The sequence below is a fragment of the Symphalangus syndactylus genome, chromosome 1 (assembly GCF_028878055.3).
Source record: "Symphalangus syndactylus isolate Jambi chromosome 1, NHGRI_mSymSyn1-v2.1_pri, whole genome shotgun sequence".
Taxonomy (NCBI): Eukaryota; Metazoa; Chordata; class Mammalia; order Primates; family Hylobatidae; genus Symphalangus; species Symphalangus syndactylus.
In genome coordinates this window covers 128,314,832-128,341,921 of record NC_072423.2, presented here as the reverse complement: position 1 = coordinate 128,341,921, position 27,090 = coordinate 128,314,832, and the positions used below count along the sequence as shown (strand labels likewise).

Here is a 27,090-nt window from a genome sequence, read left to right as displayed (position 1 = left end):
CTGAGGGCTAAGACAGAAGAATTGCTTGAGCCCAGGACGTGGAGGCTACAGTGAGCCCTGATCATGCCAGTGCACTCCAGCCTGGGTGACAAGGTGAGACCCTGTTTCAAAATAAGTAAATAAATAAAATAGAAATAATAATTTTTTTTTTGAGACAGAGTCTTGCTCTGTTGCCGGTCTGGAGTGTAGTGGTGCCATCTCGGCTCACTGCAACCTCCGCCTCCCGGGTTCAAACGATTCTCCTGCCTCAGCCTCCCAAGTAGCTGAGATTACAGACACCTGTCACCACATCCAGCTAATTTTTTTATATTTTTAGTAGAGATGGGGTTTCACTACGTTGGCCAGGCTGGTCTCGAACTCCCGACCTCAGGTGATCCACCTGCCTCAGCCTCCCTCCCAAAGTGCTGGGATTAGAGGTGTAAGCCACTGTGCCTGGCAATAAAAAAAATTTTTTTTCTTGAGATGGAATTTCACTCTTATTGCCCAGGCTGGAGTGCGTCAGCCTCCCAAGTAGCTGGGATTACAGGTGCCTGCCACCACGCCTGGCTAATTTTTGTATTTTTAGTAGCGATGGGGTTTCACCAGTTTGGCCAGGCTGGTCTTGAACGCCTGACTTCAGATGATCCACCTGCTTTGGCCCCACAAAGTGCTGGGATTACAGGCGTGAGCCACCACACCTGGCCAAAAGAAATTTTTTTAAAAAAGACGAATAGGCCGGGCGCGGTGGCTCACGCTTGTAATCCCAGCACTTTGGGAGGCCGAGGCGGGCGGATCACGAGGTCAGGAGATCGAGACCACGGTGAAACCCCGCCTCTACTAAAAATACAAAAAATTAGCTGGGCGTGGTGGCGGGCGCCTCTAGTCCCAGCTACTTGGAGAGGCTGAGGCAGGAGAATGGCGTGAACCCGGGAGGCGGAGCTTGCAGTGAGCCGAGATTGTGCCACTGCACGCCGGCCTGGGCGACAGAGCAAGACTCCGTCTCAAAAAAAAAATAAAAAAAAAAATAAAAAAGACGAATAATAGCCAAGCATGGAGGCTCACAGCTGTAATCCCAGCACTTTGGGAGGCTGAGGCAAGAGGATCACTTGAGCCCAGGAATTTGAGACCAGTCTGGGCAACATAGTGAGCCCCGTCTCTATTAAAAAATTAAAAAATTAACTAGCATGGTGGCACATGGTCCCAGCTACTCAGGAGGCCGAAGTGGGAGGATTGCTCAAGCCCAGGAGGTCAAGGCTGCAGTAAGCTATGATCACACCATTGCCCTCTAGCCTGGATGACAGAGTGAGATTCTATCTTTAAAAAAAAAAAAAAGACAAATAATCTGCTTTTGGGGAAAATCTGCCAGGTGTGGTGGCACATGCTATAGTCTCAGCTACCAGCTACTTGGGAGGGTGAGGTGGGAGGATTGAGGTTGTGGTGAGCTATGATTGAGCCACTGCACTCCAGCCCCAGGAGAGGCCCCAACTCTTAAAAAAAAAAAAAGACAAATAATTCAATTTAAAAATGGGCAAAGGACTTGAATAGACACTTCTCCAAAGAAGATGTACAATGGCCAATAAGCACATGAAGAGAAGCTCAAGATTATTAGCTATCAGGGAAATGCAAAAGAAAATCACAATAAGGTAACACTTTACATTCTCCTTGGATAGCTATAATCAAAAATACAGTAACAAGCATTGGTGAGGATGTGGAGAAATAAAAACTCTCATACACTACTAGTGGGAACATAAAATGCTGCAGCCACTTTGGAAAACAGTTTGGCAGTTCCCCCAAAAATTAAACAGTTACCCTACGACCCAGCAATTCACTCATAGCTATAGATCCAAGAGAAAACATATATCCATACAAAAACTTGCACATGAATGTTTTACATAACATTATTTCATAGTAGCCGAATAACAGTAACAACCCAAATGTCCATCAGCTGATGAACAGATAAACAGAATGAGATTTTTTTTTTTTTTTTGAGACAGAGTCTCACGCTGTCACCCAGGCTGGAGTGCAATGGCGTGATCTCGGCTCACAGCAACCTCTGCTTCCCGAGTTCAAGCGATTCTCCTGCTTCAGCCTCCTGAGTAGCCGGGATTACAGGCATGTGCCACCACGCCCCGCTAATTTTTGTATTTTTCATAGAGATGGGGTTTCACCTTGTTGTCCAGGCTGGTCTCAAACTCCTGACCTCGTGATCCACCTGCCTCGGCCTCCCAAAGTGCTGGGATTACAGGCGTGAGCCACCACGCCTGGCCCGATATATTCTTACAATGGCATATTATTCAGCCATAAAAATGAATAAACTTCTGATACTTGCTACAATGTGGATGAATCCTGAAAACATTATGCCAAGTTAAAGAAGCTAGACATAAAAGGTCACATATTGTATGATTCTCTTTATATGCGATGTCCAGAATAGGCAAATCTATAGAGACAGAAATCAGATTAGTGGCTGGGGGCTGGGAGAAATGGACAATGACTGCTAATGGGTACAGAGATTCTTTGGGGGGTGATGAAATTGTTTTGGAATTAGTGGTGACAGTTGCACAACTTTGTGAATATACTAAAACTCATGGAGTTGTACACTATAAAGGGATGATTTACATGGTATATGAATTATACAATTTTAAAAATTAGATATTAAAAGACCACAAAAGACAAAGGTTTATTACTTTTCACAATTCTAAGAGTTAACTGGGCAGGTTTTCTGCTTCATGTAGCTAGGATCACTCATGTGACTGTATTTAGCTGGCGGCTGGGCTGGATTGGATGATTCAAGGAGGCCTCATTCGTACGTCTGGAACCTTGGTGCTGGCTGTCAGCTGCGACACCTTGGTTCTCCTCCACATCCTCTCTCCCTCTTTTTCTCTCTCTCTCTCTGTTTCTCTCTCTGTCTCTGTCTCTGTCTCTCTCTCCAGCAGAACAATCTGGGCTTCCTTACAGCATGGCAGCTGAGTTCCAAAACAGAGAAGTGGAAGTTGTCATGCCTTTTAAAGGCCAGGCCCAGAACTGCTTCAGCATCCCTTCTGCTGCATTCTATTGGTCAGAGCACAAGGCCAACCCAGACTCAAGGGAAGGAGAACTTGACACGACCTTTCTTCACCCCCCAGCTTTGCTGAGGTATGATTGAGCAAATAAAAAGTGCATATATTTAGGGTATGCAATGTGATGTTTTTTGTCGTTGTTGTTGTTTTGAGACAGAATCTCACTCTGTCGCCCAGGCTGGAGTGCAGTGGCGCGATCTCGGCTCACTGCAAGCTCCGCCTCCCGGGTTCACGCCATTCTCCTGCCTCAGCCTCCCGAGTAGCTGGGACTACAGGCGCCTGCCACCACGCCTGGCTAATTTTTTATTATTTTTTAGTAGAGACGGGGTTTCACTGTGTTAGCCAGGATGGTCTCAATCTCCTGACCTCGTGATCCGCCCGCCTCGGCCTCCCAAAGTGCTGGGATTACAGGCGTGAGCTACCGCGCCCAGCCATGCAATGTGATGTTTTGATATACATATACATTGTGAAATCATTACCACAGCCAAGCTAATTAACATATCAATCACCTCACATAGTTACCATTTTCTGTTTGTTTGTTTGCTTTGAAAAAGGGTCTTTCTGGCCTGTCAGGGTGGCTCGTGCCTGTAATCCCAGCACTTTGGGAGGCTGAGGCAGGTGGATCACGAGGTCAGGATTCCGAGACAAGCCTGGCCAATATGGTGAAACTCTGTCTCTACTAAAAATACAAAAATTAGCCAGGTGTGGTGGCTCATGCTTGTAATCACAGCTACTTGGGAGGCTGAGGCAGGAGAATCGCTTGAACCTGGAAGGCGGAGGTTGCAGTGAGCAGAGATCACACCACTGCACTCCAGCCTGGGCAACAGAGGGAGGCTCCATCTCAAAAAAAAAGGAAAAGAAAAAGGGTCTTTCTCTGCCACCCAAGCTAGAGTGCAAAGTGCAGTGGCATGATCACAGCTCACTGCAACCTCCCAAGCTCAAGCAATCCTCTTATATCAGCCTCCTGAGTAGCTGGGACTACAGGCGCACACCATAACACTCAGCTAATTTTTAAAATTTTTGTCGAGACAGGGTCTCACTGTGGTGCCCAGGCTGGTCTCAAACTTCTGAGTTCAAGTGATCCTCCCACCTCTGCCTCCCAAAGTGCTGGGATTATAGGCATGAGCCACTGTGCCTGGCGTGTGTGTGTGTGTGTGTGTGTGTTGTGAGAAGACTTGAGGTCTACTGTTTCAGCAAATTTCAGGTACAGAAGGACTTTTAAAAGTTCATGCAGGCCCAGCGTGGCGGCTCACGCCTGTAATCCTGGCACTTTGGGAGGCCGAGGCAGGTGGATCACCTGAGGTCAAGAGTTTGAGACCAGCCTGGCTAACATAGTGAAACCCCATCTCTACTAAAAATACAAAAAATTAGCTGGACTTGGTGGTGGGCGCCTGTAATCCCAGCTACTTGGGAGGCTGAGGCAGGAGAATCATTTGAACCCAGGAGGCATAGGTTGCAGTGAGCCAAGATTGAGCCAGTCCACTCCGGCCTGGGCAACAATAGTGAAACTTCATCTCAAAAAAAAAAAAAAGTTCATGGAAAAATAGAATTAAAAAGATAAACTTCATTTCTTAACATAAGCCTCATTGAGTTCAAGACACTTATAAATGATGATACCAGATCACTTGAGGAAAGGAGTTTGAGACTAGCTTGGGCAACTTGGTGAAACCCTCTCTCTACTAAAAATACAAAAATTAGTCGGGTGTGGTGGCGGACGCCTGTAATCCCAGCTACTCGGGAGGCTGAGGCATGAGAATGGCTTGAACCTGGAAGGTGGAGGTTGCAGTGAGCTGAGCTCATGCCCCTGCACTCCAGCCTGGGCAACAGAGGGAGGCTCCATTAAAAAAAAAAAAAAATCTTAAAGGGCACCCATTTTTATTCAGCTAACAATGTTAAAAGACATGCATTGACATGATTAAATCCCGAGGCCCCTCAGTTCTTTAGTGATCTGCCTGCCTTAGCCTTAAGGTTAGAAATAAAAAAAAAAAAGTCAGAAGAAGCCAAATCATGACTGTAAGGTGGACGCCTAATGATTTCCCACTGAAACTCTCAAAAAATTGCCCTTGTTCGATGAGAGGAATGAGCAGGAGCATTGTTGTGGTGGAGAAAGTCTCTCTAGTAAAGCTTTCCTGTGTGGTTTTGTTTCTTTTCAGTTTTTTTGTTTTTGTTTTGTTTTGTTTTGGGTAAGAGTCTCACTCTGTCGCCAGGCTGGAGTGCAGTGGTGTGATCTTGGCTCACTGCAATCTCTGCCTCCCTAGTTCAAGCGATTCTCCTGCCTCAATCTCCCAAGTAGCTGGGACTATAGGCACACGCCACCACACCCAGCTAATTTTTGTATTTTTTAGTAGAGACAGAGTTTCACCATGTTGGCCAGGGTGGTCTTGATCTCTTGACCTTGTGATCTGCCCACCTCGGCCTCCCAAAGTGGTGGGATTACAGGCGTGAGCCACTGCACCCGGGATTTTTTTCTTTTTTTCCTAAAACTTTGGCTAACTTTCTTAAAACACTCTCATAATAAGCAGATGTTATTATTCTTTGGCCCTCCAGAAAGTCAACAAGCAAAATGAGTTGAACATCCCCAGTAACTGTTGCCATGATCTTTGATCTTGATTGGTATGCTTTTGCTTTGACTGGACCCCTCCCACCTCTTGGTAGCCATTGCTTTGATTATGCTTTGTCTTCAAAATTGTACTGGTAAAGCCATGTTTCATCTTCTGTTACAATTCCTAGAAGAAATGCTTAAGAATTTTGATCTCATTTGTTTAAAATTTCCATTGAAACCTTTGCTTGTCTACAGTTGATCAGGGTGCAACTGTTTGAGTAACTATTTAATGGAAATTTTGCTCAACTTTAATTTTTTAGTCAGACTTGTGTAAGCTGAACCAATTGAGATGTCAATGGTACTGGCTATTGTTTCTGCTGTTAATCGTCTGTCTTACTAAATTAGGCCACAAACCAAGATAGATTTTTTCCTTGAAAATTGATGTGGATGATCTGCCACTTTGCACTTTGTCTTCAACATTGTCTCATCCCTTCTTTTTTTTTTTTTTTTTTTTTTGAGATGGAATCTCACTCTGTCCCCCAGGCTGGAGTTCAGTGGCATGATCTTGGCTCACTGCAGCTCCGCCTCCTGGGTTCAAGTAATCCCCCTGCCTCAGCCTCCTGAGTAGCTGAGACTACAGGCACGCCCCACCACGCCTGGCTAATTTTTGTATTTTTTCAGTAGAGTCAAGGTTTCATCATTTTAGCCAGGCTGGTCTTGAACTCCTGACCTCAACTGATCCACCCACCTCGGCATCCCAAAGTGTTGGAATTACAGGCATGAGCCACTGCACCCGGCCATCTCATCCCTTCCTTTTTTTTTTTTTTGAGACGGAGTCTTACTCTGTCACCCAGGCTGGAGGCACGATATCGGCTCACCACAACCTCCACCTCCTGGGTTCAAGCGATTCTCCTGCCTCAGCCTCCTGAGTAGCTGGGATTACAGGCGCCTGCCACCACACCCGGCTAATTTTTGTATATTTAGTAGAGACGGGGTTTCACCATTTGGGCCAGGCTGGTCTTGAACTCCTGACCTTGTGATCCACCCGCCTCGGGCTCCCAAAGTGCTGGGATTACAGGCCTGAGCCACCGCGCCCGGCCATCTCATCCCTTCTTAAAACGAGTTATTCATTTGTAAACTGCTGATTTGTGGGGGGCATTCTCTTTATAAACCTTTTATAAACAATAAATTATTTCACCATTCTTCCATCCAAGCTTTACCAGAAATTTGGTGTTTGTTCTTGCTTCAATTTTAGCAGAATTCATATTGCTCTGAAAGGGGCTCATTTCAAACTGATGTCTTATCTTAGTGCCTCAAACCGGATCCTATTTTGACATGTTATAATAAGTTAGTATGAATTAATTTTGGTGCAAAAAGGGTTTGAAATCATGCATAGCTTTTTCATGATACATATTTTCCATGAACTTTTTGAAGACTCCACATATACAATACATTATTATTATTATTATCGAGACAGGATATTGCTCTGTTGCCCAGGCTGGAGTGCAGCCTCCACCTCCTAGGCTCAAGCAATCCTCCCACCTCAGCCTCCTGAGTAGCTGGGACTACAGGTGCATGCCACCACACCTGGCTAATTTTTGTATTTTTTGTAGAGACGGGGTTTCACTGTGTTTCCCAGGCTGGTCTCAAACTCCTAGACTCAAGTGATCCACCTGCATCAGCTTCCCAAAGTGCTGAGATTACAGGTGTGAATCACCACACCCAACCTTACAATACATTATTATTAACTATAGTCACCATGCTATACATTGGGTTCGACTCCACCTCCTGATGGATGGGAGGAGCAGCATGTGCGTATTGGGATGGTAAGAGTTGTCAACCAAGAAGCTAGACATAAAAGGTCACATATTGTATGATTCTCTGGAGACAGTCTTCCACAAGCAGTAAGAATCACATATAGGCCAGGCACTGTGACTAATGCCTATAATCCCAACACTTTGGGAGGCCGAGGTGGGTGTATCCCTTGAGTAGGAGTTTGAGAACAGCCTGGGAAACATGGCAAAACCCGGTCTCTACCAAAAATACAAAAAATTAGGCCAGGCGAGGTGGTCACGCCTGTAATCCCAGCACTTTGAGAGGCTGAGGCGGGTGGTTCACCTGATGTCAGGAGTTCGAGACCAGCCTGGCCAATGTGGTGAACTAAAAAAACAAAAATTAGCCAAGCACAGTGGCTTGCGCCTGTAATCCCAGCTACTCGGGAGGCTGAGGCAGGAAGATTGCTTGAACCCGGGAGGCAGAGGTTGCAGTGAGCCAAGATCGCATCACTGCACTCCAGACTGGATGACAAGAGAGAAACTCCATCTCAAAATAAATAAATAAATAAATAAATAAATAAATAAATAAATAAGGAAAAATAACAAAAATATAAAAAATTAGTCAAGCGTGGTGGCGTGCACCTGTAGTCCCAGCTACTTGGGAGGTTAAGGTGGGAGAATCACCTGAAACTGGGAGTTAGAGGCTGGAGTGAGCCATGATTACACCACTGCACTATAGCCTGGGTAACAGAGTGAAACCTGTCTCAAAACACAGACACAAACAAACAAACCACATACAGTCTAAAGTACTGTGAATGGATAGTGGTATCATTAGCTGGAGGTAAAGTGACTCACCATAGTTTATGACGCAGCAAAATCCTACTGAGTTTTTCCACCTCCCCACTCCTGAATTAATTATCCGTCATTGATGTCAGCCTGATTGTGAAAAAAGGGAGAGGTGCTGATATTGAAAATAGAGGGAAGAGAGCCCAAATATCTTCAATATAATAGCAAATCCTAGAGTCTAGAATGTAGTGGTTAAGATAATAGCCATTTACCAGTCTTGTGGCTTGGGAAAGTGGATTAACATCTGTGCCTCAGTTTCCCTATCTATGAAATGGGGGACAAGAACCAACATAGATGTGACCACATGTGAGAAAGTGAAAAGGGAACTAAGAAAATTAAAAAAAAAAAAAAAGTTCTGTTAGTAGAATGTTCCCATCTGGACATAAACAGCACTGACAGAATATGAACAATGTTCATAGACAGTTTCACCACGATCGTGTTTTGGACAAGACAGAAACAAGGCCCTCAACAACCACAAAAATGAGAAAACACGCCCTTCTTCTAATATAAGTGATTCTGCTTTTTTTTTTTTTTTTTTTGACAATGACAGCTCTAGCTTGCTTTGTTCTTCCTTCTGTTTGGATAAAACCAAGACTGAATTGCCTGTTTCCTGACAACATCCAATTCAAATTTGGCCTCCTACTTTCCCAATCCCTTTAGAATAAGCCCAAATTCTGTAAGAGATTCCTCCTAATTCCTTTTCATTAAGAGGCTTCCCACTACACTTCAGGTGTGCCTTTTTATTATTTTTTATTATTTATTTATTATATTTATTTTAGAGATGGAGTTTTGCTCTTGTTGGCCAGGCTGCAGTGCAATGGCACGACCTCGGCTCACTGCAACCTCTGCCTCCCGGGTTCAAGCAATTCTCCTGCCTCAGCCTCCCAAGTAGCTGGGATTACAGGCACCCATCACAACACCCGGCTAATTTTTGTATTTTTTTTTAATAGAGACGGGGTTTCACCATGTTAGCCAGGCTGATCTCAAACTCCTGACCTCAGGTAATCTGCCTGCCTCAGCCTCCCAAAGTGCTGGGATTGTTGGCATTAGCCACCATGCCTGGCCAGGTATGCCTTTGCCCGACCAGGTATGCCTTTTTATGGTGGGCACATATTCACCAAAAGTCATACTAGAGTATTCATATTGGCCTTATTCAAAATAGATAAAATATCCAAATGCTCAACAATAAAATGAATACATAGATTAAGGAATATTCACATAATGTAACATTATAATATATAACAATGAGAAACAAATACAACTTCATTCAACAATGTGAATGAATCTCATACTATCGAGCAAAAGAAGCTAGACCCTAAAAAATATATTGCATAATGTATATACATTAAGTTTAAAAGCAGGTGAAACTAATCCATAGTGTTAAATGTCAGCATAATGATTATCTTTGTGGAGAGATGGGAAGAGGCATGAGGGGAACTCCCAGGTATGGGTAAAGCTCTGTCCTTTCTCTGGGTGCTAGTTATATGTATGTGTTGAGTTGATGAAAAGTCAATAAACTGTACTTATGATTCATGCACTTTTCTTTGTGTATGCTAGCCTGAATTAAAAAGCTTAAGAAAAAAACAATTTTTTTTTTTTTGAGACAGAGTCTTACTCTGTTGCCCAGGCTGGAGTGCAGTCAGGCGATCTTGGCTCACTGCAATCTCCGCCTCTTGGATTCAAGGGATTCTCCTGCCTCAGCCTCCCAAGTAGCTGGGATTATAGGTGCACACCACCACGCCCGGCTAATTTTTGTATTTTTAGTAGAGACGGGGTTTCACCATGTTGGCCAGGCTGGTCACGAACTCCTGACCTCAAGTGATCCACTCGCCTTGGCCTCCCAAAGTGCTGGGATTGCAGGTGTTAGCCACCGTGCCCGGCCAAAAACAAATACTTTTTTAAAAGAAAGTTTAAAACAAAAGTTAAAAAAAAAAAGAAACAAACAGGTACAAACCTGAAAAATCTCCCAATTAACAAAGCTGGGACAATTTTAGCAACAAAATAATGTAGTATTGGAATGTAACCATTATAAGATAAACATCCATAAGTCCATACTGATATAAATAGCTAAATGAGGGAGAAGAGGCAAACTTCCCTTGGGGAAGATAATTTATGTACATACTCCCCACTGCAGGAGGTAGAGCTTAAATACCCCGCCTTCCAACCTTGAGTGTGGGTTGATTTATTGACTTGGTTCCAAAGTAGTGTGGAAGGGTAGGAGGAGTAACTGCACAGTAGAGAAAACCGGCAAGCACTACCTTAGAGAGGTAATCAAGGTTAACATGATCAGTGATGTCATTTTGACAGCATGTACCCTCGATTCTATGTGATGAGAATAGCCAGTCACCTTGTGGTCTTTCTCCTAAACACCTAAAACCCCAGTCTAACCATGAGAAAAACATTGGCCAAACCCAAATTGAGGCACATTCCACCAAATATCTGAGGAGTAACTCTTCAAAACTGTCAAGGTTATCAAAAACAAGGAGAATCTGAGAAACTGCCACAGCCAAAAATAGCCTAAGACGACATCATGAATAAATGCAATGTGATGTCCTGGACAGGATCCTGGAACAACAACAAAAAAGGACATTGAAAGAAAGCTGGTAAATGTGAATAAAATGTGTAGTTTAGTAATAGTGCACCAATCAAACTGGTTTCTTAGATGTGATCAACGTACCATAGTAAAATAATTAAGATGTTCACAATAGGAGAAACTACGTGAGGAGACAGGAACTCTAGGTGTCATTTTTGCAACTTTTCTCCACAACTACAACTATTCTAAAATAAAAGGCGTTTCTTTTTAAACGGGGATCCTCAACAGCGCCTCTCTCATGGGGTTGCACGAAATCAATGAGATAGTACAGACCAAGTGCAGGGCTCAGTGCTTAGCACATAAATGTCAGATGTGGTTATTGTAATCTTATGTAACATTGAGGGACAAAAGCTCTGACACCTCGGTGTTTTAATTAGAATAAGCAAAGGACAGAGGCGCGTACGTCCTACCGCGTCCGCCCTGCGAACATCCAGAGGTTCCAGTCAGAGTACGTCCGGCCGGAGGCGGGGCGCGGAGGGGACGTCGGCGTGGGGCGGGGCCAACAGCAGTTCCCACGCCGGCGCTCCAGGCGCGGCAGGCTGCCGCCCCCGGAAGTAGTGGGTACTGGGACGCCGTGAGGCGGAAGCTGTGTATGGCGGGAGGCTGTGGCTGTCCCTTGGGGGGGAAGCTGTTGCTGTTGCTAGACGACGGGAACTAGCTCTCGTCACTTCCTCAGTCCGCCGTCTGCCCACTCCTCTAGCCGGAACCTGGGGGCCCGGAGCCGGGGTAGGCACAGAGTTGTCCTCGGAGGTCCAGGACAGCGGCCAGCGCGGCGGCGGGAGTCAGGGCCACGCCACCTGCAGGGAAGAACCCGAGCCGAAGCGGGAAGATGGCTGCAGACAAGCCTGCAGGTAGGGCGCCAATGTCCCGAGCGACGAGACGGCGGGACGTGCGGGGCCGGGCGGACCCTGAACTCCGAGGCGGCGGGGCCTGGGGTGGGAACTCCAGGGCGACTTGAATTTGGGCGTGCATTTCTTTACCTCATCCTCTGTCTCGGCTGTCGCTAACATGAGTGTTCGGGCCCCGGGTCCAATAGTTGTTTTACTCAAGTGCAGTATGAAGTCGCCACTGGCCGCCTTTGCCCTGCTCTTCAGAATAACTCCGGCCCAAAAAGCCTAAATGTATTTTGCCGCTTCGCAGAATTTTCCGCTTCTTCGTGGGAAAAGCAGACAAGAGAAAGTCACCCTGGAGTACACATCTGCCTGTAATATCGCGTGGCTGAGGCTGGGATTCACCTGGGCTGTTTTGACCACATGTGGCTTCCTCTGGTCATTGACTCCTGTGAAATTACCTTGGAAAAAACACTTTTTTTTCTTGATAGAGACGGGCGGGGGTCTCGCTGTGTTGCCCAGGCTGATCTCGAACTTCTGGGCCCAAGCGATCCTTCCGCCTTGGCCTCCCAAAGTAAACCACTTATTTAAATAGGCATAAAATCCCATTGTCTCTCTACAGTCTATGCTCCTAAAATCTTGCGTTTGGTAACTAATTGCTCTAGTTCCTCGAAATTACTTAATCTCGATGGTTTTCTTTATGGATTATTGCTCCCATTCCTAGAATCTTCCACATTAAGGAATATAAAATTATTTCCTGACCATGTCCAGAATGTTTCCCGCAAGGAATTAATATTCTTTGTGGCATCCAGGTTTTATTGGAAATAACTTAGTTGACAGGATTTAAAAGTGATGGAACTTAAAATTTTTAAAGTGAATTTAATTTAAAATTAAAGAAAAACTCAGTGTGCTGTGGATTTTAGTAGGTTCTGATCACAATAACTGACAAATGAACTTCACTTGGAAATTAAAGTAAGCCAATTCTATTTTAGGTACAGAGGAATAAAAGTCATCAGAGGATCTCTTCAATAAGCTAAGAAGAAAAACAACAGAACAAAGGCCTAGAGAGGGTATAAGGAATGTGCTGTGAAGTTTTGGATAGGTTGGTCAGGGAAGGCCTCTGGTGAGATGATATTTGAGCAGAGATATGAAAGAAGTGAGGGAATGAGCCGTATGGAATGAGGAAAGGTGGATGAGGGAGAGACTGTTAGGAAAAAGGCATGACCTGTCCAAGGCTGGACCAGGGGACCAACATCTTCCTCCTTATTTTAAAATAGTGTCTGTGTTCCGCACATTTACCATTCCTACTTGCTCATACCATTGCGCTTGCCCGAAATCACCCTTTTAGACCTAAAGCCCATCCAGTTTTCAAATCCTCAGTCATAAAGCCTTCTACTTGTTCATTTATTCATTCGCAAAGATTGAGTGTTGAATAATGGATATGACACACTCCCTGCCTTTGAAGGCCTGCTGTTCAGTCTGTTGGAGGAGACAGACATATCCTAGTTGCACTTCTGTCTGGTAAGAGCTGTGTAATGTGTGTAGTTGAAGAGTAAGGTCCACAGTGATTAGGGGACTGTTTTTTTCATTGGTTTAAGTTTATAGGCCATACTGAAGGAAACTTCCTGCTTTGATATAAGGTTAAATTTGTATAAAATAGAAGAGTGTTTAGTGTAGCTCCTTTGAATCTCTGCTCATCTCCATCTCAACTGCTGTGTTTCTGGCCTTTATCTTTTAATATGATCTGTGTCGCATTGAGTAGTCTTCTCACTGGTGTTTGTCCCTTGTCTCTTCCTATCCCATCCATTTTCCTCACTGTCGCCCCCGCCTTTTTTTATGTCCTAAGACATTCATTGAATCCTGTCATTCCCCTTCCTATAAAGTTTTTAAGACTGTACATGCTTTGGGCATCAAGTCATCATTCTTTTTAGTTAATTTTTATTATATTTTCTTTCTCCTTTTAAGTCCTCACTGTTTTTTTTGTTTTTTTTTTTTGAGACGGAGTCTCGCTCTGTCGCCCAGGCTGGAGTGCAGTGGTGCGATATCGGCTCACTGCAAGCTCCGCCTCCCGGGTTCACGCCATTCTCCTGCCTCAGCCTCCCGAGTAGCTGGGACTACAGGTGCCCGCCACCACGCCCGGCTAATTTTTTTTGTATTTTTTAGTAGACAGGGTTTCACCGTGTTAGCCAGGATGGTCTCGGTTTCCTGACCTTGTGATCCGCCTGCCTCGCCCTCCCAAAGTGCTGGGATTACAGGCGTGAGTTACCGCACCCTGCCGTCCTCACTCTAATGTGGTTTGTGAGCATCTTCACAATCTATTTCCAGCTGGTTTTTCTGTATCAACCCACCCAGCTCTTCACATCATAAATTACTGTTGCAAAGCATTGTGTTTTTTGAGCTTCTGAGCTGTAATGTCCTTTCTCTTCTCCATCTGGTGAACACTATTCATTCAAAGTCTATCTTACATGCTGCTTCCTCTCTGAGCTCATGAGGTCCGGATATTTGTCACAGAGGGTCTTGTGTGTGTGTTCTTTATCAGGTAAGAAAAAAGGGTCATGAAAGGACTTAAGGTGAGTGATCTGATCACACTGACTGTTTTAGGTGGTGGATTTAAATGAAGTAAGACAGGAAGCCTAGAGACCACCTGAGATGAGTTAATGTTGTGATATTAATTTATTCAGTAAACATTCACCAGTGGCCTGTTTTGCCAGGTACTACTTTAGGAACTGGGCAGGAACAAAACAAAGTCTCTGTTCTGGAGCTTATGTACTATGAAGGACAGATAAGCATGTAAACAAAATGAAAAATAAGATGATTTCAAGTTCTGATAGATACTCTGAAGAAAGCCAAGTGCGGTGGCTCACACCTGTAATCCCAGCATTTTGGGAGGCTGAGGTGGGGCGGATCACCTGAGGTCAGGAGTTCAAAACCAGCCTGACCAATATGATGAAACCCCCATCTCTACTAAAAATACAAAAATTAGCTGGGCATGCTGGCGCATACCTGTAATCCCAGCTAGTCGGGAGGCTGAGGCAGGAGAATTGCTTGAACCCGGGAGGCAGAGGTTGCGGTGACCCAAGATCGCACCACTGCACTCCAGGCTGGGTGACACAGCGAGACTCCATCTCAAAAAAAATAAATAATACTCAGAAGAAAAAATGAGTAAGAGAGGCTGTCTGCAGTTGCTCACACCTGTAATCCTAGCACTTTGGGAGGCTAAAGTGGGAGGATTGCCTGAGGCCAGGAGTTTGAGACCAGCCTGGGCAGCATAAGTGAAACCCTGACTCTAAAAAATAAAAAGCCAGACATTGTGGTGTGTGCCTATAGTCTCAGCTCCTAGGGAGGCTGAGGTGGGAGGATTGCTTGTACCTAGGAGTTCAAGGCTGCAGTGAGCTTTGATCACGCCACTGTCTGGGCAACAGAAAGACCCTCTCTCAAAAAAATAAAATAAAAGGCCGGACGTGGTGGCTCACGCCTGTAATCCCAGCGCTTTGGGAGGCCAGGGTGGGCAGATCACGAGGTCAGGAGATCGAGACCATCCTGGCTAACACAGTGAAACCCCGTCTCTACTAAAAATACAAAAAAATTAGCCGGGCCTGCTGGCGGGCGCCTGTGGCTCCCGCCTGTAATCTCAGGACTTTGGGAGGCCGAGGTGAGTGGATCACCTGAGGTCAGGAGTTTGAGACCAGGCTGGCCAACATGGTGAAACCCTGTCTTGACTAAAAATACAAAAATTAGCTGGTCGTGGTGGCAGACGCCTGTATTCCCAGCTACTCGGGAGGCTGAGGCAAGAGAATCACTTGAACCCAGGTGGCAGAGGTTGCAGCGAGCCAAGATCGTGCCATTGCACTCCAGCCTGGGCAACAAGAGCGAAACACCGTCTCAAAAAAATAAAAGAGAATAGAGGATGACTGAAAGCCTTGTTTTTCAGATAGATTAGAGGAAGGCTTTCTTAGAGTTGACATTTAAACAGAAACCCTAAGGATAAAGAGCCAGCTGTGTTGGGAAGAATGATCCAGGTAAGAGGAGCAACGAATGTACAAATGTACAGAACCCTTGCTTGGAAAATGTTTAAAGAACATCAAGCAGACCCCTTGAATACAAGCTCCCTGAAGATAGAGACTTTTGTCTGTGTTAGTTGTGGTCTAGCTCTAGTCCCTAGAACAATATCTGACAAATAAAAGACACTCAACACATAATTTAAGGCTGGGCATAGATACTCACACCTGTGGGAGGCTGAGGTGGGAGAATCGCTTGAGGCCAGGAGTTCAAGACCAGCCTAGGCAACATAGCCAGACTTGTCTCCATAAAAAATAAAAAAAAATTAGCTAGGCATGATGGCGTGACCCTGAAGTCCTAGCTACTCCAGAGTCTGAGATGAGAGGATGGCTTGAGCCCAGGAGTTCAAGGTTGCAGTGAGCTATAATTGTGCCACTGTACTCTAGCCTGGTGACAGTGAGACCCTATCTCAAACAGAAAACAAAACAAAAAAGCCAATACACATAATTTATAGCATAGTGAGCAAAGGCAGCATGGCAAGAGATAAAGTCACAGTTGTATCAGGAGTTGGTGTATGTTGGGCGTTGTAGGCCATGGAGGGAGTTTGAATTCATTTTAACTAATGGGAAGCGAGTGGAAGTTTTCAATAAGGGCATGATGGTGTGATCTGATTTATATTTAACTGATCCAGGTAAGGAATGATAAGAGTTAAGAGTAGGGGGTTTGAAATCATATAGTTTAGTTTCATCCTATCTGTACTACTTGGTATTTGTGTGACATTGGGCAAATTTCAAGAAGCCTTTTTTTTAAGCTTCACCTTTCCTGCGTGTAGAATGAGAACGATGAAAGTATCTACCTCACAGGTATGGTAACAGGTTAAATGATATAATCTCAGGCTCTGAGTTTTTTGGTTTTTTTGTTTTGTTTTGAGACAGAGTCTCACTCTGTCACCCATGTTGGTGTGCAATGGCACCATCATAGCTCACTGCAGCCATGAACTCCTGGGCTTAAGCAATCCTCTTGCCTTAGCCTCTTGAGTAGTTAGGACTACAGGTGTGTACTACTGTACCCAGATAATTTTTTTTTTTTTTTTGAGACAGAGTCTCGCTGTGTTGCCCAGGCTGGAGTGCAGTGGCGCGATCTCGGCTAACTGCAAGCTCCGCCTCCCGGGTTCACACCATTCTCCTGCCTCAGCCTCCCGAGTAGCTGGGACTACAGGCGCCCACCACCATGCCTGGCTAATTTTTTTGTATTTTTAATAGAGACGGGGTTTCACCTTGTTAGCCAGGATGGTCTCGATCTCCTGACCTTGTGGTCCGCCCACCTAGGCCTCCCAAAGTGCTGGGATTATAGGCGTGAGCCACCATGCCCGGCCCGTACCCAGATAATTTTTAAATGTTTTGTAGACATGGGGTGTTGCTATTTTGCCTAGGCTGGTCTTGAACTCCTAGCCTCAAGCGATCTTCCTGTCAGTTCTTGGTGTTTTCTAAATGCTGACTAATATTACTTTAGGGTAGTGGTAGGATGGAGAGGAGAGGCAAATGGGAAAAATGTTTAAAGATTAAAATTGGCAGATCTTGATGACTGATTAGAAAGTCGTGCACTTGGAAAAGGGTATTAGTTGAGCCTCAGTTTCCACATTCATAAAATGGGGATCCTAATAGCTTTCTGTTGTATTTGCTTCACAGGGTTTTTAGCTTGTAAGGTTCACCTGAGGTAAGTTGCATGTTTTAGCCCACATCCTCTGGGACGCTGAACTCAATTAAGGTGCTACCTTTTTATTTGAAAGATACAAACCCGGGGTAGTGAAAGTGAGGGAGAGAAGAAAGTAAGGCAAAGGAAGACACAGTAGGTTACATCCCTGGCTACTGCTTCACTTTGAGCTGTGAAGAGACATAGGTCACTTGTGTGTGAGAGTCTTCTGGAGGGATTTTCAGGAGAAACTTCAGCGAGAAAGGAGGGATGATTTATCTGTCTAGGTTCCTCCCATTTTCGGTTGCCAGTTGGTTAGGACTCACCCCATGGGGAACTAATTTACCTGTGCTTCTGTGTTGCATGCTTTCCCAGTGATGTATCACCCGGCTGATCCCACACCCTGAATTGTATTTCAACCAAATCCTGCAGGGAGGAGTGTCTTAGGGTGTAGGTAGGTGCACCAACCAAAAACAGGGGTAGTGGAAGGTTCACAAGGTTTGTGTCTCTATATAGCATGGAAAAGTAATACGAAACCAGTGTCATTCTTGACTAAGGAAATAAATACCAACAGTGTTTTAGGATTTTTTTTTGGGGGGGGGGTACTCTTTAGGGTTATTTGAAAGGAGAAAGTAGCTGGAGTTAGGACACAAAATCCCAGATTTGAAGTTATCTGAGAATTTGCACTAGGAAGATGGTGGTGGTAGTCTCAATAAGAAAAGATTGATAACATTATGAAGAAGGGAAAAACAGAACCGGATGAGTAACAAGAAATCAAGACAAGAGTACTTTATGATGTTGGTCGGGCATGGTGGTTCATGCCTGTAATCCCAGCATTTTGGGAGGCTGAAGTGGGCAGATCACCTGAGGTCAGGAGTTCGAGACCAGCCTGGCGAACATGGCAAAACCCTGTCTCTACCAAAAATATAAAAAATTAGCCAGGTGTGGTGGCATGCACCAGTCGTCCCAGCTACTCAGAAGGCTGAGGCAGGAGAACCGCATGAACCCGGGAGGTGGAATTTTCAGTAAGCCAAGATCGCGCCACTGTACTCCAGCCTGGGCAGTAGAGTGAGACTCTCTCTCAAAAAAAAAAAAAAGAGAGAAATTTTAAGCCAGGACGACCAGAAAAACTGTAGGAAGAATGAACAAGTGAGACTATTTTAAGTCAAGACTATTTTTATTTAGGCCGGGCACTGTGGCTCATGCCTGTAATCCCAACACTTTGGGAGGCTGAGGTGGGTGGATCACCTGAGGTCAGGAGTTCAAGACCAGCCTGGCCAACATGGTGAAACCCCGCCTCTACTAAAAATACGAAAATTACCTGGGCGTGGTGGTGCGCCTGTAGTCCCAGCTACTCTGGAAGCTGAGGCAGGAGAATCACTTTAACCCGGAAGGCGGAGGTTGCAGTGAGCTGAGATGGTGCCACTGCACTCTAGCCTGGACGACAGAGCAAGACTCCATCTCAAAAAAACTCTATAAAACCAAATGTAATCCCAGCACTTTGGGAGGCCGAGGCGGATGGATCACAAGATCAGGAGATCGAGACCATCCTGGCTAACATGGTGAAACCCCGTCTCTACTAAAAATACAAAAAAAAAAATTAGTCGGGTGTGGTGGCGGGCACCTGTAGTCCCAGCTACTCAGGAGGCTGAGGCAGGAGAATGGTGTGAACCCTGGAGGTGGAGGTTGCAGTGAGCCGAGATTGCGCCACTGCACTCCAGCCTGGGGGACAGAGCAAGACTCCATCTCAAAAAAAAAAAAAAAACCCAAATGTGTAAGTTTTCCATACCTACCTACCTAGTCTTACTTTCCAGCTAACTAGTACCAAGTTTGCCATTCTTCCACACTTTTTCTATTCCTACACAAGTTCATACGCTTAAAATACATATTTTAAGTCATTTATATATGATAAACAGAGATAAGTATACTACAGCAACACTGTCCCGCCATTTGCTTTCTTCAAGGTCCAGTGAGGAATCTGTGCATTATTTGTTTTTTGGTTTTTTTTTAAGATGGAGTCTCCCTCTGTTGCCCAGTGGCGGGATAATCAGCTCACTGCAACCTCCACTTTTTGGTTTCAAGTGATTCTCCTGCCCCAGCCTCCCAAGTTGCTGGGACTACAGGTGCATGCCACCATGCCCGGCTAGTTTTTTTGTATTTTTAGTAGAGAAGGGGTTTCACCATGTTGGCCAGGCTGGTCTCGAACTCCTGACCTCGTGATTCGCCCACCTCAGCCTCCCAAAGCGCTGGGATTACAGGCATGAGCCACCGCGCCTGGCCTTATTTGGTGTTTTTTCAACTTTTTATTTTGAATGATTTCAAACACATAAAAAATTTAAAAAATAAAATGAATATCTATATATCTACCCCCTAGTTCAGCAATTGTTATATTTTACCGTATTTGCTTCCTCTATCACTAACTATGACTTTTTTTTTTTTTTTTTTTTTTTGAGGTGGAATCTCACTCTGTTGCCCAGGCTGGAGTGCAGTGGTATGATCTTGGCTCACTGCAACCTCCACCTCCTGAGTTCAAGTGATTCTCCTGCTTCAGCCTCCCAAGTAGCTGGCATTACAGGCACATGCTACCACAGCCAGCTATTTTTTTTTTTGAGATGGAGTCTCACTCTGTTGCCCAGGCTGGAGTGCAGTGGTGCGATCTTGGCTCACTGCAACCTCTGCCTCCTGGATTCAAGTGATTCTCCTGCCTCAGCCTCCTGTGTAGCTGGGACTACAGGCGTGTGCCACTACGCCTGGCTAATTTTTTGTATTTTTAGTAGAGACGGGGTTTCACTGTGTTAGCCAGGATGGTCTCCATCTCCTGACCTCATGATCCACCTACCTCGACCTCCCAAAGTGCTGGGATTACAGGCGTGAGCCATGGCCTGGCCACGCCCAGCTAATTTTTGTATTTTTAGTAGAGACGTGGTTTGACCATGTTGGCCAGGCTGGTCTTGAACTCCTGAGCTTAAGTGGTCTGCCCTCCTCGGCCTCCCAAAGTGCTGATGTGAGCCAACACGCCCAGCTCTAGCTATGACTTTTAATGTTGAATCATTTCAAAATATGTTATAAACATCATAACACTTCATCTCTAAATATTTCAACATGCATTTCTTAAAAATAGGGACATTCACCTATGTAACCACAATACCATTGTCATACTTTAGACAATTCATGTTTTAATATATTAAAAATTTCCTGCCAGCCAGGCATGGCACCTCACACCTGTAATCCCAGCACTTTGGGAGTCTGAGGTGGGAGGATCAGTTGAGTTCAGGAGTTAGAGACCAGCGTAGGTAACATGGTGAAACCCCGTCTCTACCAAAAATGTAAAATATTAGTGGTGGTACACGCCTGTAGTCCCACCTACAAGGGAGGGTGAGGTGGGAGGATCACTTGAGCCTGGGAGGCAGAGGTTGCAGTGAGCCAAGATAACACCACTGCACTCCAGCCTGGGTGACTGAGTGAGACCTTGTCACCAAAAAAAAAAAAGCCAATTTCCCGCCAGGCATGGTGGTTCATACCTATAAATCCTAGCACTTTGGGAGGCCGAGGTGGGTGGATTGCTTGAACCTAGGAGTTCAAGACAGCCTAGGCACCATAGTAAAACCCTGTCTCTACAAAAAATACAGAAAGTTAGCGGGGTGTGGTGACATGTGCCTGTAGTCCCAGCTATGGCTATATTTTTAAAATTTATTTGTAGGCACAGGGTCCCAATATATTGCCCAGGCTGGTCTCAAACTGTTGGGCTGAAGGAATCCTCCCAGCTTGGTCTCCCAAAGTGCTGGGATTACAGGTGTGAGCCACTGCACCCAGCTTTATCTCCTGTATTTTCTTAAACTCTTAATTTATTTCTACAGGCTTGATTAGATATAGGTTCAACATATTTTTGAGAAACTTTGTAGGTGATGGTATATACTTTATTTTCTGTATAAAGTACATAATGTCAAGTTATCCGGTCTTAGTGATGCTAAATTTGATCAATTTGAGGTGCTGACAGGAACATCTTTTTCCATTTTCAATTAGAGGTAATTTATGGAGTAATCGGCATTTCGTAAATATCCACTGTTGTTGATTCTTTCCTCAATCAGTTGTATTATTGAGGGTTATAAAATGATTTTTACCTAGTTCTTTTGTAATTTCTACCTTTGTTAGTGAATGTTCTTCTTTAAAGAGTAGCTCTCCTGGGCTGGGTACAGTGACTCATGCCTGTAATCTCAGCACTTTGGGAGGCCAAGGTGGGCAGATCACTTGAGCCCAGGAGTTCAAGAGCAGCCTGGGCAACATAAGGAGAGCCCGTCTTTACAAAAAGATTGAAAAAACTTAGTTGGTGTGCTGCTGCGTGCCTGTAGTCCCAGCTACTCGGGAGGCTGAGGTAGGAGGTCACTGGAGCCCAGGAAGTCGAGGCTGCAGTGAGCCGTGATCACACCACCACACTCTAGCCTGGGCTACAAAGTGAGACCCTGTCTCAAAAACAACAACAAAAAAGAATAGCTTTCCCATATTGACAGTTAGTCTTCCCAGAAAGACATGTTAAATGCTAAAAGCTTAATTCATTATTTTCAATTACCAGTTTTTAGAACAAGGAGTTGATGTGGTAGTGACCTATGTTTGATATTTAAAGTGCTTTTTTTTCTTTTTTAAATTTAATTAATTTTTTTGAGGCAGGGTCTCACTCTTGCCCAGGCTGGAGTACAGGGGCATGATCTTGGCTCACCGCAGCCTCAACCTCCTGGGCTCAAGTGATCCTCCCACCCCAACCTCCCAAGTAGCTGGGACTACAAGTGCATGCCACCAAACCTGGCCAGTTTTTCTATTTTTTTGTAGAGACAGGGTTTTGCCATGTATCCTGGGCTGGTCTCAAACTCCTAGACTCAAGCAAGCCTCCTGCCTCGACTGCCCAAATTGCTGGGATTACGGGCGTGAGTAAGTGTTTTTAATATTCGAATTTAGAGTAATATATTGGTCTTTTTTTTTTTTTTCCAGACAGAGTCTCACTCTGTCACCCAGGCTGGAGTACAGTGGCATGAGCACTGCTCACTGCAGCCTTGACCTCCCAGGCTCAAGCAATCCTCCCACCTCAACCTCCCAAGTAGCTGGGACTATAGGCATGCGCCACCAGGCCTGGCTAATTTTTGTATTTTTTGTAGAGATGAGGTTTCATTATGTTGCCCAGGCTAGTCTTGAACTCTTGAGCTCAAACCATCCTCCCACCTTGACCTCCCAAAGTGCTGGGATTACAGGTATGAGCCACTATGCCTGGCACTTATATTAATCTTATGATTTCAATTTAAAATGTATAATTGACTGAATATTGATTTATACTTGTGAATTTAAATTGAAACCTTATTGTAGTTATTTTATTTTGTGGACACTAGAGAGTACCTAAGAGTCACTGTAAGTTTAATTTTTTAGGTTTGTAAGTTATTCTCAGGAAATTTTTTTTTCTTGACACATGTTAAAATACAAAAATTTTGTCTTTTTAAGTCTAACAATTATACTTAAAATTGGATATATTGTTGGGGTTTGGTGGAGGGGGAGTTGCAATAGTTCTGACTTGATAAATTTTTTTTTTAATTAAAAAAAAAGTGTTTGGTACTCTACACTTTTGGAGAAACTTCTCTAGTAACCAACTGTAGAAATGATCCCTGAAAGTGTAGTCTTGATAAAATTTTTTAAGTAGTTAACATTTTATGTTTGAAGATGTTATGTTGAAGGTGAACTTTGAAATGAGTTTAGACATTCATCACAGGCCTTTAAAATTAGACCTCCAAGTAGAATAAGTTGTCTAAGTTCAGTGTAAAAATTTGAGTAAAATCCACGCTTTTTGAATTTGTTACTTTAATAAATTAAGTATTAATATTTTAAAACTAGAGTAAATCTCAGTCTTTTCTATGCATAAAAACAACTCCTCTTACATGTGAAAACAAAATACTCATCAGCAGTGGCAATATTCTGCTTTGCCTAGCTTCCTTAAAGCATGCTGATATTGTTTTTTCTTTTTTCTTTTTTTTTTTTTTTTTTTTTTTTTTTGAGACTGAGTCTCGCTCTGTCGCCCAGGCTGGAGTGCAGTGGCGCAATCTCGGCTCACCGCAAGCTCCGCCTCCCGGGTTCACGCCATTCTCCTGCCTCAGCCTCTCCGAGTAGCTGGGACTACAGGCGTCCGCCACCACGCCCAGCTAATTTTTTTTTTTGTATTTTTAGTAGAGACGGGGTTTCACCGTGGTCTCGATCTCCTGACCTCGTGATCCGCCCGCCTTGGCCTCCCAAAGTGCTGGGATTACAAGCGTGAGCCCCTGCGCCCGGCCCTTTTTTTTTTTTTTTTTTTTTTTTTTTTTTTTTTTTTAAGACAGTCTTGCTCTGTTGCCTAGGCTGGAGTGCAGTGGCATGATCTCGGGTCACTGCAATCTCCGCCTCCTGGGTTCAAGTGATTCTCCCGCCTCAGCCTCCTGAGTAGCTGGGATTATAGGTGCGCACCACCACGCCCGGCTAATTTTTGTGTTTTTAGTAGAGATGGGGGTTTCACCATGTTGGTCAGAATGCTCTCAAACTCCTGACCTGGTGATTTGCCTGCCTTGGCCTCCCAAATTGCTGAGATTACAGGTGTGAGTCACCGCGCCCAGCCTAATTTTTGTATTTTTAGTAGAGATGGGATTTCACCATGTTGGCCAGGCTGGTCTCAAACTCCTGACCCCAGGTGATCCTCCTGCCCTGGCCTCCCAAAGTGCTGGGATTACAGGCCTGAGCCACTGTGCCGGCCATGCTGATATTGTTGATTTGAATTTCTGTTCCTTTATTTCTGCACTACTGGGCAGGATGCTCAATTCTGTAGCATTGCTTGTTACAAATGGCTTATTCTTTGGGCTGCGAAGTGTGTGCTTTCCCATTTCTCCAGCTCCTCTTGTCCAGCTTAAAATGGAGGGAATATGGTTTAGTGAATAAACAATTTGAGGTTTTGTAAGTCAAGTATACTTGTTCAGATGATAGAAATCATATGTGAGGTATGTTAACCTAGCTGTATAGTGAATTGTTTTTCTTCGAAGTGGCATCCTTCTTAAGATTTAAAACTTTCCTTCACAATGGCATCATTGGTGTTTTGTGACTGTGATCATTGATTTCCTTAGGTCTTTTAACATCCCTTTTTTCTTTGGAAAAGTTTTCTTTTCTTGATATATCAGTGGAGCTGTATTTTGATGAGTGTAGCTTGTAGTCTCCTCCAATCAGATTTGAATGATTAACGTTCTGTATTGGAATGTGTCTGTGCTTTCAGTTAACTGATGATTTTCAGTTTTGAAAACGTGGTGCATTTCTTCTCTGCATAGTTCAAACCTAAAGGCAATTGTTTGGTTAGAAATGAAGTCTATTGGTGTAAAGACTGTCAAGGTTTCTGGGTCAAAGAGCTCTGTACGCATAGAAAGTCAGCCATGTTCATTAGGCCAGAGTAGAAGGAAAGTCAAGCTTATGGGTGAACGGTCGTATACTCTTTCAGTTGGCAATGGAGACTACTTTTGGACAAGTAAAGAAATGCTATGGGATTATGTGCAGAGTCTGTCTGGTAAGAAGTCAGTAGTTATAAATAATAAATGTTTTTAAAACATTAAAAAAACTGATTACAAAAATGAATACCCATTTCTGGCAGAAAACTTGAGAAATGTACAAATATTTAACAGGGAAAATAAAAATAATCCTGTCGAAGTATGTGTGTGTGTGTGTGTGTGTGTGTGTGTATTTGAAATGGGGTCTTGGCCAGGTGTGGTGGCTCACGCTGGTAATCCCAGCACTTTAGGAGGCCGAGGCAGGCGGATCACTTAAGATCAGGAGTTCAAGACCAACCTGGCTGACATGGTGAAACCCCGCCTCTACTAAAAATACAAAAATTAGCTGATCATTGTGGCGGGCACCTATAATCCCAGCTACTCAGGAGGCTGAGGCAGGAAAATCACTTGAACCTGGGAAGCAGAGGTTGCGGTGAGCTGGGATTGTGCCTGTGCACTCCATCCAGCCTGGGCAACAGAGCAAGACTCCATCTCAAAGAAAAAAAAAGAGGAAGAAGAAATGGGGTCTCACTGATTGCTCAGGCTGGTAGTCAAATACTGGGCTCAAGCGATCTTCCCTCCTAAGCCTCCTGACTAGTGAAGTGTGTTTTTTTAAAAACAGAAAATTTTTATCCTGAAGTTAAAGAATGTAGGTAAAATAATGGTTTGTTAACATGTAAAAGGTTATTTATTGAACTCAGTTCTGTGAAACGTGTAGCAATGGGAATTTCAGAGGCTGTTGTCAGCCTTAGAGTCCAGCTTATCTATTTATTTGTTTATTTTGAGATGGGGTCTCACTGTCACCCAAGCTGGAGTGCAGTGGCACAATCTCAGCTCACTGCAACCTCCACCTCCTGGGCTCAAGTGATCCTCCGTCCTCAGCCTCCCAAGTAGCTGGGCTACAGGCATGTGCCACCACACCTGGCTAAGTTTTGTGTTTTTGGTAGAGATGGGGTTTCGCCATGTTACCCTGAGCTCAAGATCCACCCTCCTCAGCCTCCCGAAGTGCTGGGATTACAGGCGTGAGCCAATGTGTCCAGCCCAGTTTATATATTTATCTTAAATTGGCTTCTCTCCTTTTCTGGAGAATTTTAGGAGACTTACATTTTCTTTTTCTTTCCTTTTCTTTTCTTTCTTTTTTTTTTTTTTTTTTTTTTTTTTTGAGATAGAGTCTCGCTCCGTCACCCAGACTGGAGTGCAATGGCGTGATCTTGGCTCACTGCAGCCTCTGCCTCCCGGGTTCCAGCAATTCTCCTGCCACAGCCTCCCAAGTAGCTGAGATTATAGGCATATGCCACCAAGCCCAGCTAATTTTTGTATTTTTAGTAGAAACGGGTTTCACCATGTTGGCCAGGCTGGTCTGGAACTCCTGACCTCAGGTGATCCGCCCATCTTAGCCTCCCAAAGTGCTGAGATTATAGGCATGAGCCATCATGTCCAGCCTGAGACTTCCATTTTCTGGGTTGCTGACAGCAGTGGCCACATGAACTACTCTACTTTTAGGGGAGAATAGAAGCTCAAAATTTTCAACACCTGGGTGAGTTGTTGGGTTTTTTTCCCCTTTGCCCTGTATTTCTAAGATGCTCTTACAGTTGGGCCCAAAAGTCCCATTAAAGAATGTCATCTAATCTAGGGCATATTTTACTTATTTATTTTATTCATATTTATTATTATTATTATTTTTGAGACAAGGTTTCACTCTGTCACCCAGCTGGTCACAGCTCACTGCAGCCTCAACCTCCCAGGCTTCAGCGATTATCCCACCTCAGCCCCCCAAGTAGCTGGGACTACAGGCACATGCCACTATGCCTGGCTAATTAAAACAATTTTTAAAAATAGAGACAGGGTCTTGTTTTGTTTCCCAGGCTGATCTGGAACTCCTAGGCTCAAGCGGTCCTCCTGCCTTGGCCTGCCAAAGTGCTGGGATTACGGGTGTGAACCACTGTGCCCAGCCAAGGGACATATTTTAGAAGAAGCGTTAAAGAAAGCTTGATGGCAAACTAAGAATTTTTGGCATTTGGTTTAAATTATGTTTCTTTATGAGAGAAGACACATTTTTTAAAATGTTATGTTTCCTAAAATCTTTAATAATAAAAGAAACATGAAAGGTATTTATATTCTTTGTTAAAATTTTATGGTGACAATATGTGGATTGAGTATTCTGTTTCAATCTAAACTTATAACTTGCTTTCTGAGGTCCTAAAGTCCTGTGTCACATTTTTACACGTTTTAAAATAATTAGTCCT

At 44.3% G+C, this 27,090-nt stretch overlaps 1 protein-coding gene and 1 pseudogene across 23 annotated transcripts in view; one reads left to right on the top strand and one right to left on the bottom strand.

Moving 5' to 3' along the window:
- Positions 1–11,283: 11,283 nt before the first annotated feature.
- The window catches only part of CNOT10 (CCR4-NOT transcription complex subunit 10), a 95,395-nt gene continuing 79,588 nt past the window's right edge, over positions 11,284–27,090 (top strand). For 7 of the 23 annotated variants that reach the window (XM_055284670.2, XM_055284669.2, XM_055284664.2 and 4 more), the window contains exon 1: positions 11,301–11,642. In XM_055284670.2, coding sequence (XP_055140645.1) covers positions 11,621–11,642 — 22 coding nt within the window. In that variant the 5' untranslated portion in view covers positions 11,301–11,620. Of the gene's footprint in view, positions 11,643–13,123; positions 13,143–22,136; positions 22,236–24,576; positions 24,865–27,090 lie in introns of those variants that run through there. The other 16 variants (XM_063612599.1, XM_063612608.1, XM_063612602.1 and 13 more) reach the window with 9 other exon arrangements.
- LOC129461855 (uncharacterized) lies at positions 22,865–22,973 on the bottom strand (annotated as a pseudogene).